Source organism: Falco biarmicus, chromosome 5, assembly GCF_023638135.1.
Source record: "Falco biarmicus isolate bFalBia1 chromosome 5, bFalBia1.pri, whole genome shotgun sequence".
In the NCBI taxonomy this organism is placed as follows: domain Eukaryota; kingdom Metazoa; phylum Chordata; class Aves; order Falconiformes; family Falconidae; genus Falco; species Falco biarmicus.
The window spans coordinates 26083164-26095724 of NC_079292.1; the positions used below are offsets into that span (position 1 = coordinate 26083164).

Genomic DNA, 12561 nt, shown 5'->3' on the forward strand with positions numbered 1-12561 from the left:
TGTTGACTTGTATAGTTTCTGTTCATTGACTGCAGGCCAAGTTTATAATGGTGTTGATCTCTGTTAGAAGACAACGCTACTGCTCATCCTTTCTGGAATGGCTCTTTGCCTTGGGCTGACGGCGTTTCTAAGCTGGCTGCAGCCTTGCCGAAGTATCATGGCAGAGTAAATATCCAAACTGCCTAGATCTTGTTTTTGCAACTGTTCTTATTTTTAGCAAGTACAATCTTTTTTTCTTTTTTTTAAGTTTTTTTGTATAGAATGTACACGCCAGAAGTGTTGTAGGAGATCCTGCAGTGCCAATGCTTTGTCCCATTACTACAGAGAGTGGTAGTGCATAGCATCAGAGCCTGACATTAACAAATTTCACATCATGATCATGACAGCTTTCTCTGGCAGGTATGATGGCATTACAAAGCACTGGCTTTTAGACAGTGTGTGTGAGTGCATGCAGGGAGTATCAAAAGAAATTAGAATGAAGTGAGATTAGCCATCATAGGAGAGATGTAACCTTTGGGAGACTTGAGTTCACTATACCCTGTGCAGACCTGTTTCTTTTGTAATGTAAATGTATGATCATTCTATGGTGCAGGTTACATCCAGGATATAAATGCTCTATAGAAGCATTTAATTGTATCTTTGTATCTTGAAGAATGGATCGTTTTTCTAAATCCTCAGTTCCTTTAGCTCCTAGAGAAGTCGGCAGTGAAATAATTTCCCTTCTTTTCAAATTAATCCTCACTGATTCCCTGATAAAGAAAGATACTTATTTGCATCTCTGCCTTTCAATCCAGATCCAGCTTCAAAGCTGGCCCAGCTTTGAGCTGTGGGTTGGACCAGATGACCTTGAGAGGTCTCGTTCAGCTTAAATTATTCATGTTTCTTTGAAATATTTGGGTAGTTCTTCACGGTCAGTTTTAAATCAGCTGACATCAGAGAGAAAACAAACTATTTAATATACTGACTCATAGTGTTGTAAATGAATACAGAGAATTAACAGTGGTATAGAAATGTAACGATACACATTTATTTTTGCAGACAAGTAGATGAAAGCAAAGTAACTGCATGGCTAAAGGCAAATTCACTTTAACCACCTTTGGAAGTCCCATTCAGCATGCCCATTGCCTTTTCTCTGAACTCCTACAGTATTGATACTAATACATTCTGTATTACATGATATTTAAAGTGAATGAGCTCATTATTTTTACTGTTCAAACTTCTGAAAAATTAGAGCATTTATCTATCTGGCAGTGAATTGGTAGTCACAGCACAACCAACTCCATGTTATTTTGTAGCATTGTCTGTGCTAGTACAGACTGAGGTCGGAACTATTAAAATGTAATAAAATCCATTTGTAGAGGTAAAGTATAATAAATATAAGCCATTTAAGCCCTACTTTGAAAGTTTGCATGATGCTTAGATAGGTCTGTGTCTTTGGCAGAAAGAGTGCAATTCTGTCTTTAAATATTCTTTCAAGGACCAAACAAGTTTTAGGAGTAGTTTTCTACCAATCTAAAATATCATTTAAGATTCAGAACATTTTATAAGTTGGTGACCTACTTTAGCTGTTAGAGGGATGACACTTCCTTAAAAGCTTTGTAAGGTAGCAAGAAAAGCTGATTTAAAATTTTCCATGAGAAATATTTTGAGGCACATGCACTTCCAGAAAAATCAACTTTTCTTTTTTCCCCATGAAAATGCTTGTGTTCATAAAGGAACACATCTAGAAGGCAAGTTGAAGCACACAAAACAAAAAAAGGTGACAGATGACAGTGAATACAACTATTTAACGGGCAGGTCTGGGCTGTTTATCTCCTGTATTTATGTTGTGCTAGTGTTTAGCTGGGATTTTTCTGGTTAGTTCTGGTCTGCAGATCTGAGTAATTGAGGGGATGTTCTTCATTGCAAACCTGAATAAGGCAGTGCATCACCTTAACTTCATGCTCTGGTCCAGGAGACATGGGCTCTGCATTGGCCTACGTCAAAACAATTCATGGCCAACATCCTGAGAAAATCGCTAAGGGATTTTTTGGAGGGTATAGCAGCACATGAGAGGCAGATGGGGTTTACTCTTCTCAGAAAGTGAAGGAAATCCTAACTGCAAAGACTAGTATGTCAGACTGCTGGTCACATCTGGCAAAATAGGAAAAGTTGACTTCCAGATCAGTCTTCAGAGAACAGTAAGTTTGTCCTTGTTTGCATCCTTTTTTTTTTTTTTCTGCATCAACCAAGGAAGCAGGTGTGGAGAGAATGCAAAAACATTTAAATACTGCTACTGAACCAGAGAGAGCTTTCTTTCTTGACTGATGGCTTGCAGATTGGAGGTAGGTCCAGGGTGGCTCAAGGGCACCACCATTTAGCAAAACAGCGTATTTCTGAGCCCAGGATTTGAAGCAAGTGATACTACTTTCCAACTACTAACAAAAAGGAGGGAAGAAAAGGGGAAAAATAAAGACTCCAAGTATTTTATGGCTTTTGTCAGCAACCTAGAGAAGCTCAGTGAAAAAGAACAGAGAGGAGCAAGCACAATTAGACAGCATTGTAAAGGGGAGGGCAGAAAATTTAAATGTCATGTCACCCAAAGTGTGTGGAAGAATGGGAAGTGCTGTAGCTGAACTGATGATCAGAAAACACAGAATAAAGCAAAAAATATTTTACAAGATGGCTTGCAATTGTGAGATCCACTTATACACATCCATCAGTTTTAGTACCATTCTTTCCACTCTTTCTACCTGCTTTCACCTAAACTTGATTTAAACTAGTGTAACTTTTGCCTTTCAATAGAAATACAGCCGTCTTGTACTTGACATGGTATTTGGTTTCTCTTTGCAGCATTCACTTCCGTTAGACAGGGTTAATGCTATATGTCTTTTTCTCCCCATGCCTCCCTGTGTGACCAACCTGCTCTGACTGTAAAAACTTTGGTGTTTAAGTTGTCTGACTCTATACTTGCACAAAGGGTGATCAAAAAGGCTGGGCTGGACTTTAGGTGATGCTGAAATATCTTAACTATTCGTTTTGAGCATACAAATTGGAGATAAACAGTTTTTAAAACGTGGTGATACAGCAGTATAAATGATACCTCTAAGACAAGTTAACTGAAAATCTGTTATTTCCAATATGCATATGTGTATATTTGGAAGTGTGTGCCTATTTATTTATTTATGTATTTTAATGTGGCAGCCCACAGAAACTACGAAGTCTGCTTCCCATCCAATCACTGGAGAAATTCAGGTAAATATGTAGTTTCTACTGTGCACGTTCTTGTTGCTGCTGGATGTATTTTTCCGATGAATAAGTTTGCAGAAAACAGTCTCCATTAACTGATTTCTTATTCAACTCCAGCCCTTTGAAATGTCACTAATGTAAGTCAGTGCTTGATTTTTGCCTCTGTATTGTTGGCTTGTGAGATACAAACAGATAGAATGGAAAATGCTACTGTTCCTGAAGGGGCTAAAAGCGTAGTGAAGTTCATTCTAATCTTTAATCTTTGGCAACTTATTGCGGTTTACTACAGAAATTTCCAGACTGTTTACATTTAAGCAAAGACTGCTGTGGGTTTCTCATGGTGCAGTGTGTTTATTTCCATGTAATGCCAAGTTTGTAGTTGTCTCTTACGTAAACTGACATTATTCTAGCTTTTTAAATTGGTGGAACTGAGAGCAGCAGAATAAAGGAAGCCCAACTTCCTATAGATTTCAGTCATTTTTTCCTCAATTAATCCCTCTCCCCTATACTAGTACTAACAGTCTTTTCATAGTATTATAATATCCTTCCTGGGCTTAAGCTCTAGGTAGCCAGAATTTCTGCAATTCCTACTCAGTAAGCTGGCTATTGCTCAGAATAACATAAAGAGTTCAAATTTCATTTGCTTTTTCCAGCATTTGAATAGATCAATATGGATATTTCCTTTTTTTGTTTTGTTGACTAAGGCTGGCAGACTTTAAAAGCAAAATTTGTTTCAAGATCAAACATAATAATCTAGCATCTCATTCAAGTCAGGAGAGAGAGACAGAAACTTCCTAAAATGTGTTTGTTTCCAGCTAAAGTAAAGCTCTAAAACTCATTTTATTCAAAGGATGTAGTAGAGGTATTGAATCATTTAGGAAGTAAAAATAACTAATAATCTTACTGTGTTTTAATACATTCTCTAGCTTCAAATCAACTATGACAAACACCTTGGCAACCTTATCATCCACATCCTTCAGGCAAGAAACCTTGCTCCCAGAGACAACAATGGCTATTCAGACCCCTTTGTTAAAGTTTACCTTCTTCCAGGGAGAGGGTAAGTGTAGGAGAAATTGTACCCTGAATTTTCTTTTAATTTGGGTTTGTTACTTGACACTAATAAACAGAACTGAGTTACTGCTATAGAAGGTCCAGGTGAAACACCAGGAAAAAGGGTGGACTTTTAATAGAGAGCCAGACCCTATTCCCAGGAGAATTTGCTAATGACCTCAGGGACTTCATGATCATTCCTGAAGATTTAAATATTTTTTTTCATGTTTCCTTTTAAAATTTCTAATCCATGCAAAAATACGTATTAAAAGAACAGCAGACTCTACTTAAACATACTAAATATATGTAATACGTTCTGTAATATAGGAAGCTACATGTTAAGTTTAACATGGAATGAATTGTTGCTTCAGCTCAAGGTGTTCAGAATTTGGGACAGATTTGCAAATATGCAGAATTTTAGTATCTGAGATAAATTTAGCATTGTAGTATAATACCAAAGATGAGAAATACTAATCAGATAACATTCATTCCATGTGATTTTTTAAGACTTTTTTTTTTTTTTTTTTAAGAGCTAATATGTGTTTTAGAAATTCTGGTGATTTTGTACCTAATGACTATACAAATCACTAATCATTTTTTCACAAACCGTTGCTTCTTTAGATTCTGTAATTACAAATAGCTCATTAGCGTTTCCTTTAGAACATATGTTTCCATATCAGCAATATTAAAACTCTTCTTTGGTGCTCTAAAGTTGCAGAATGTCATACATATGCATAAGTATACATGGTTATAATAATCCTACTGACTTCTGTGGCACAATAGATATATCTAAAATTAAGGTGATGGAATAGACCTTAGATTGCAAAGAGAAATTCCTTCAAACTTCTCTGCTTGTGTAATCACATTTATCCTAAAAGACTCTTAGGCTTGGACCGTGGAACTAAAAATCTGTATTTCTGTTCTATTCAAAGTAAGAGGAAAGTGGATGCTTAGGTCTCAGTTCAGCATTTGGCACATGGGCAAGCACCACTAAAAGCACATGAATCGAACAGCTAAAGGCTCTTATAGCTTGCAAATTCCAGATATACAGCATTCAATATTGCTCAGTGGCACTGGGCCCAAAATTGTTACTGAATATAATAGGAACAGCTCCTAAATATTGAGGGGGGGCTTATTGTACCGAAGAGACTTGTAAAATACTTGTCAAATCAATCTCACTGAATGTTTGCAGGTAAATTCACTGATGTAGAAACAAGACTTTGAACTAGAGAGATGTTTGGCCTGCAGAGGTCTAGGCCAGATCCAACTATAGGTTTAAACTTGCTGCTGAGTTATGAAGAGTTAGGATTTTAATTTTGTTTGGGTTCATTATTGTAAAACATGGCACTGTTATGGTTTTGCATGTAACTTGGAGCTTTAGGGAATAAGGAAAATGGAGAGCTTCTCAAAAGTGCCAAACTTGCTTCTGAAAGCAGAAACTTGAATTGCTACTGAATATATTTTACCTGTAGTTCAGTCTATGCTGGACTTCTTATTCTTTGTAATGCTTCTATTGCCTTTGATTCTTATACTACAAACTACCCATTATTCACGTTTTCTTTCATCTCTGCTTTCGTTTTCTCTCACTCCGCTTCCTCTATGTTCCTAACTCTGTAAATGCTGGGTATGCAGACAAGTCATGGTTGTCCAAAATGCAAGGTAGAGTGTACTATCTTCCAATTTTATTCTTTCCTTTTTGTATGCATGCATGATACAATCAGTCTGCGTGCTAAGCTAAAGATTTCTCCTGAGTTTCAATGGAACGCAATTGCAGCATGGTTTTGCTATTCATTCTCTAATTAATCCCATTTCCAGGTCAGAAGGAACTGGAAACAAGTAATTAATGCTCATCAATGCAGTAATATTTTAGGGCCAAACACTGATGACAAAATTTCTTTTGATGTTTGGAGGAATTTAGTTCAGAAATACCTAAAACTTCATTCTCACTCACTGAAAGTTGAAAAATACTTAACTGTGAACTTGTATCAAGATTCTGAATGGTGTTACTGCTACAAAGAACAGGCATTCTTTGGAAATGAAATGTAGTATTTTTCTCTATATACCTTGCACAGTATATAGATGTTAAAGCTAGGTATAATTCTAGGTAGTTGCCCAGCCAGCTTTAGAGCTCTTTGACCACATAAATAGTTATTTGTGGTAAACAAAGTTGAATTTTTAGTTATTAAAATGACTAGTGCTTTGTTTGTCCTGGAGTTGGAAACATAGGGCAAAACCTTCGTGCTCAAGATATGCCAGTATCAGCCCAGGCTAAGTACATAAGCATAGTAATTCACCCCAAATTCCAAATTTGTTTAAAAGTAGAAACCTGATCAAACAAGTCAACAAATTAATTTCAATAAACAGATCTTCTCTATTATCAGTCTGTTTCTTTATGTAATGAATGTGCTTACACATTTTATATGCAGCTATTTTGTTACACTTTTTTCATTATACTTGCAGTTGTATTATGCATTAATAAACTATCATTAAGGAAGCGTAGAGAAATGCTAAAGAAAAGAGTAATACAGTTTGTATCTTTTCACACAGCATACTATGAATTTCAAGTGCAAATTATTTCACACTAGATATAGACTGGTTTAATGAATGCATTTTATTAAATTATCCCCATCTGTTAATCACAATTGTTGGGGGAAAGGTGCATCTGTGGTATGAACTTAATATATGTGCCAGATCCTTCCCTTCAGAGGTCTAGGGACCTTCAGTTGTCATCCAACTTAGCCTGGGTCTGCACCGCCTCAGAAGTGGCCAAGGTCTCTTGCTTCCCTCTGCAACAGATCCAGACTATAGGTTACAGGAATGTGGGCTAATGCCACCCTTGCCAGTATAGATCCAGACACTCTATGGACTTCACTGAAAATACTCCAGAGTTACCATGTTAACAACACATTTACCTTCTGTCATTGCCAGCCCTGAAATTCAGCACTGCATGACTCATGTCTCACATATTTCTGAAAAGAATCAGAAACTTTGAATAGGTGATGAAGTTGTAATAGTGGGAAAGGAAATCCATGCAAGGAAAGGGAATGTCATTAGTGTCATTTTCTTGGCTGAGTGCTCAAATAGTCCTTTCCCACTTTCTTCAAAAAGAAAGATGGTTCATTAAAACCATTAGATCATATGGCATTTAGACAGGCCCAAACTATATAATACTATCCTGGCTTAGTTAAGAAATAAGTGGGTTACTCTGCGTGTAGAAGGAGTTTGGACAAGTTAATAGCTGATCAGAATAGACATGCATTTGATGAGTACTGTGAGCCCAGAGATACCGCTAACCTAGCCGTGGCTTGCCGGTGTCCCATGTCTCCATATGGGTCAGTTAAATCTCATTAATACTTTGAGTGATGGGGATGCTTTTATCAGATCAGAGAGTGGGAGAAGAGGTGCTTAAAAAATTCAAGTGCATTACTGAACAGGTTTTGCCATCAAAATCTAGTTTCCAAAAGGATTCCAATTTTGTATTTCAGATTTCCTCCCAAGATATGCAAAGAAATAACTTTGTGTGACTTTCTTTTTCATATGCTCTTGGTCCCTCTAGGTTTTAATTCATTCTTTTCTTACTGAAAGTAAGTAAAAAGAAATCTTCCCCTCCCTGCCTCACCCCACCACCCACCACCCCCCCCAAAAAAATATAATTGTATATATACACCAATGTATGGTGTGGCTGATAGAATTGATTGAACTGTGGAGAGTTGCTGCTTTCTTCTCATAAGCAGAGGTGGGCAGATACTTTGTTTCACGGGTCCCAATGCCCTTCACATTTTTCAATAAACTGGAAGACATTGGATACCATGTTTTGCAAGAAAATAAGTGGAACTACATAGAATGAGTAAAACAAAAACTAAGAGCAAAAATAACTGCAAGTCTCTTTCAGAGAGATATCAGTCTAGTAGGCAGCTTGGATATGGCTACCCCCTTTTGGAAAAAAAAGGCAGTAGACACTCCAGAATAATTACAGGAGCACTGCATGGTAGAATTGAGTTTCTAGAGTGAAAATCTTGGTGCTAAAGACACAACATTGACATACACGTCAGTAAAATATGCATCCTTTACATAACCTCAATTCAGACCTGCTCCAGTCTTGTACCATGCATGGTACACCATTAATGACTAGCTGATTAAATGAGTCCCTGGAGTGCATCTTCTAAGTTAATCTCATGAGAAAAGAATTTAGTTCATTCGCTCTGAGAGCATACCACAGTGTGAACCAAACCACAGTTCAATTGAAAGTCAGAAGTGAGAATCAGGGGAACAGCACACTACCAAAAATTAATGTAGAGGAACCATAAAAGATTTTAATAGGGCAGATACAGGTCATCTGTGCCATTTGGCCTTAGTGCTGGGGAACAGTCCTGGGCACATTTAATTTAGTAATAGATACAGCACGTAAGTCCTTTAAGTTATGAGAGATTTGAACAGAAGAGAAAGGGCAGTTCACTTGCAGACAGGCAAAAAAAAGAAAAAAAAAAAGAGTTCTTTACCTTATATCTTGTTGGGTTTTCAAAGTATTAAAACTTCTCGTGTTCTCCCACCCAGCTCTTTTGAGATGTCCATTCAAATCTATACTAAATTAAAATTGGAATGGAAGCAAATCTGACATCAAAGCTCACAGAGCTAGTTGAATCCATATTCTGTTAAAGGTTAGTAAATTGCTTTCTCCATACTCAGGAAATGCAGAGTACAATCGAAAGCACTACCATTTCTTTTTAAAAATAGATTATGCAGCCAAACTTTTTATTCTTGGCTATTGATAAAAACAATCATGAGCTTGATGCACTTTTATGTTTGTTTCCAGTACAGTTAGAAGTATAGGCAGAGAACAGGATCAATAAGAAATTAGTGTTTCTATCATTAACAGGATATTAGTTACCCCATGGCATTCATTAAATGTTCTTGTGAGATGGCCTTCTGTAATTAGAGGCTGCAACATATAAGTATAAAGGATTTGTGCTACGTTCAAGTGCTAATAGGAGAATGGTCTTGGAAATGTAGTCAGTGCATTATCACTTCAATTTATAACCAGACCCCAACACCGACAATGAGAGAACAAAGCATATATGCATGTGCTGACTCATGCTTTATGTTGGAATGATTATAGGCAGAGCTTAACCTGCTGAAGAGTCGGAAGATGTTGTAAAAGACCGCATCAGGAAAGCATGCTAAAGAAAAAAAAAACCAAAGGCTGTCATTGTCCTCTTGTAACCTCTGAGTTGTTGCAGAAATGGGAAATGCAGTGCTTTCTCTTTTTCTGTTTTTTGTTTTGTGGGTGGGTTTTTTTTGTGTTATAATTGAAACAAACAAAAGATTGCTAATGTAATGTTTCCTTCCTTTGTTTAAATTCAGTGCTGAGTACAAGCGGAGAACTAAGTACGTACAGAAAAGCTTGAATCCTGAGTGGAATCAGACAGTCATTTATAAAAATATCTCCATGGAGCAGGTGCGTGACTGGTAGTACTGTTCAGTGCAATTTGCTGCTTCATTATTTGTGTGGTCTGCAGTGCTTGCTGTGAAGGGAGCAGTGGTACTGGCTGTTCTGTGAACCCCTGTAAAATCTTGCCATGTTTAGGGGAAATTTGGAACTATTTCCTTGCTGCTGATAGAGCTTACTATATCAATACTCTTTTCTTGTCCCTTCTACTCATAAAAATGGTGATTTGTGGGGATTAAATCTGTAACCATGTCATAAGTACAGATGTGACAATTTCAAAAATGCTAATGAAATAGAGGGAGGGAATAAATTAAGACACGTTTCTGAAGCAAATGGAGAAATCACTGTCACTCTTCATTCCAAAAGCCATGCAAGGTCAAACAAAACACAGGTCTTATTAAAAAATATTTATAGAATGGAGAGATACATTTTTTGGTTTAGTAATTTACAGCAATGGGCTTGAAATATGAATCACCTGAAAAAAATTTAGAAGTTATTTAATTTCCTTGTTACAGAAAAATTTAACTCACAGCTGGGAAAGAATTCTGCGCAAACATTCTCTGTTTCTTGGTGGCTTCCTAACTCTAACTGACCTGCAGGGTTCACTGAAGCAGTATGAAGCAATTGAGTACCCTTTTTCTGCATCTCCTCTTTAAAAGGGACTTTTTACCATTTCAAAAAGACATAATGAGAAAAATGATGATCAGTCTATCTGTTTAAATTATGAAGTATATTTTATAGAATAATGGATCTGTATGCAGTCCTAAATCTTTTTGCCTTTCTTAGTGTTTTGTTCTTGATACTTTCAACTTCATTTTTCAATGCCATTTAATCTTTCAGTGCTTCTTAAAACAGCCCAGAATAACCAGACTCTTTAGTGAATAGATTTCCCAGTGCTTCTAATAAACTTCTCCAACACAGCACCAAGACCTCAATATTATCTTCCTAACTTAAAATTTCATCATTCATTCTTCTTGTTCATTGAGAGGAACACAGATTAAGTTGTTAATTTTTCCTTGGAGGAAGACCTTTCCCACAAAGAGACTGGCATGGTGGCTCATGCAGTCAACACATCGGAACTTAACAGGCAGTAGCTCACATTTTCTTCAGAGGTGCCCTGTTATATGTTGTGGTTACTATTTCCTGGGGTTTGCATGCTGTTTCATGTGGGCTTGCATCAATGGTAGCTCATTGACAGTGAAAGCATCAGAAAAAGAAAAACTGACATGTTTGTCTAGCTGAAATATAAACCCTAGGTCTTCTGAGTTTTGTGAAAATGTTTAGTAAGTCTTAGCACTATTTCCAAACTTAGCTTTCCATTTAAGACAGGCTCTTCAGTTTACTTAATTTGCTTTCGGGTTCTGCTGTGACTTTTTACAGAGCTGTAATTAAGAGTGCTTGAGTATTGGATATACGGTGGCTGTTTGGTGATTCTAAATTAGATAACGATCTTAGTCTAGGATTTCTTGGACAGAGATTTTTATGACAGAAAATATCCTAGTATCTTTGATGTTGGTTTCTTAACTGTTATTTGATGAAATTTGCTTTTGGGTCACAGGCTGAATTCTTTGAACTTTTGCTTTCTATTTGCAAATCTCCTCCTTTTCCCTTCCTCTGAGACTGTTATGCAGTGCTAATGATTGTAAGTGTATAAGCTTCATCTGAGCACCACATATGTTGTATATTTTGTCTTCTTATCACATAGAAGTGTGTGCAAGGAATAGTATTTCCTTCCACAGCTTTTCATGGCTTGTATTTAGTGCTACGATACCAGTGTGGGTGATTCTTCCCCTATAAAATTCAATGCCCTGACTTTGAAAATATGTAATAAAGCACGTTTCTAAATCACCAAATCCATGCTGATGATAAGTACCTACAGTTTGAATAACTATCACCATGCAATAGTATATTGTTTGCACTCATAACCCTCATGAATGGATATTTCAAAACAATTAGGAATATAAAGAGAAATGCAAGATAGTTGTGACAGACTGAGAATGAATGTTCTGATCATCAAACAAGCAAAACTGCATCATACACTAAGTTATACAGAGTTAGCAGTCATACCCTAACATAAGTTCATGAATCTTTACAAATATTATTTATTCAAAGAAACATTTCTTTCGCTTCATCAAAGCATGGGTTGCTTGCTGACAGCAAATAAGTATTATTAAATATTTCCTAACATAGTCCTTTTAACGTCACTGTCTAGACTTCAGATGGTTGTAAAATTTTTCATGTTCCTTTTCTCTCTCATAGCTAGCTGAAATTAAAGTGAAAATAATTATGGGAAATAGATCACTCTTTGAAATGAAACAGACTTTTTCAAGGTCGGAATGATTAGATTTATCATGTGAAAAATTCTACTTTGACAGTTGGAGAGAAAATAAATTAAACTGAATATTTAGTAATTTCAGCTTTTTGTTAAGTAATAAACTGGAGATAATTACAATTTGAGAGGAAGGCTGAGTACACACACACTACAGATACTGTATAATAATTACTAACTCAAGTCAAATACCTACTCAAAGCATGAAAGAAAGCATTAGAATGATTTAAAGAGAAGATGGTAAAAGATATAAGTTCTGTTACTGGTCAGGCTGTTGGTATAATGTATGGCCACAATATAAGGTGTGGCTTTGCCTCAGTTTCTTACTTGTCAGAAAGCAAATAAGAGTATTTCCTTAAATCATTGATATAGTTTGGTAAAGCAAATAGCTTTAGCTAGAGGTCATGTCCTTAAATTGAAGGAAATGTATTTAGAGACAGTAATTATTTTCAAAATTCTTGAGTGAGGTAGGAACCTATGTCTTATTTCCAAAAGTAAGAAGAGCTTT

At 36.4% G+C, this 12561-nt stretch overlaps 1 protein-coding gene across 3 annotated transcripts in view; it reads left to right on the forward strand.

Moving 5' to 3' along the window:
• Positions 1 to 12561, forward strand: part of PCLO (piccolo presynaptic cytomatrix protein) — a 402702-nt gene that overhangs the window by 316316 nt on the left and 73825 nt on the right. For all 3 annotated transcript variants that reach the window (XM_056341741.1, XM_056341742.1, XM_056341744.1), the window contains exons 14-17: positions 3184 to 3234; positions 4155 to 4285; positions 5911 to 5937; positions 9640 to 9733. In XM_056341741.1, coding sequence (XP_056197716.1) covers positions 3184 to 3234; positions 4155 to 4285; positions 5911 to 5937; positions 9640 to 9733 — 303 coding nt within the window. The remainder of the gene's footprint in view (positions 1 to 3183; positions 3235 to 4154; positions 4286 to 5910; positions 5938 to 9639; positions 9734 to 12561) is intronic.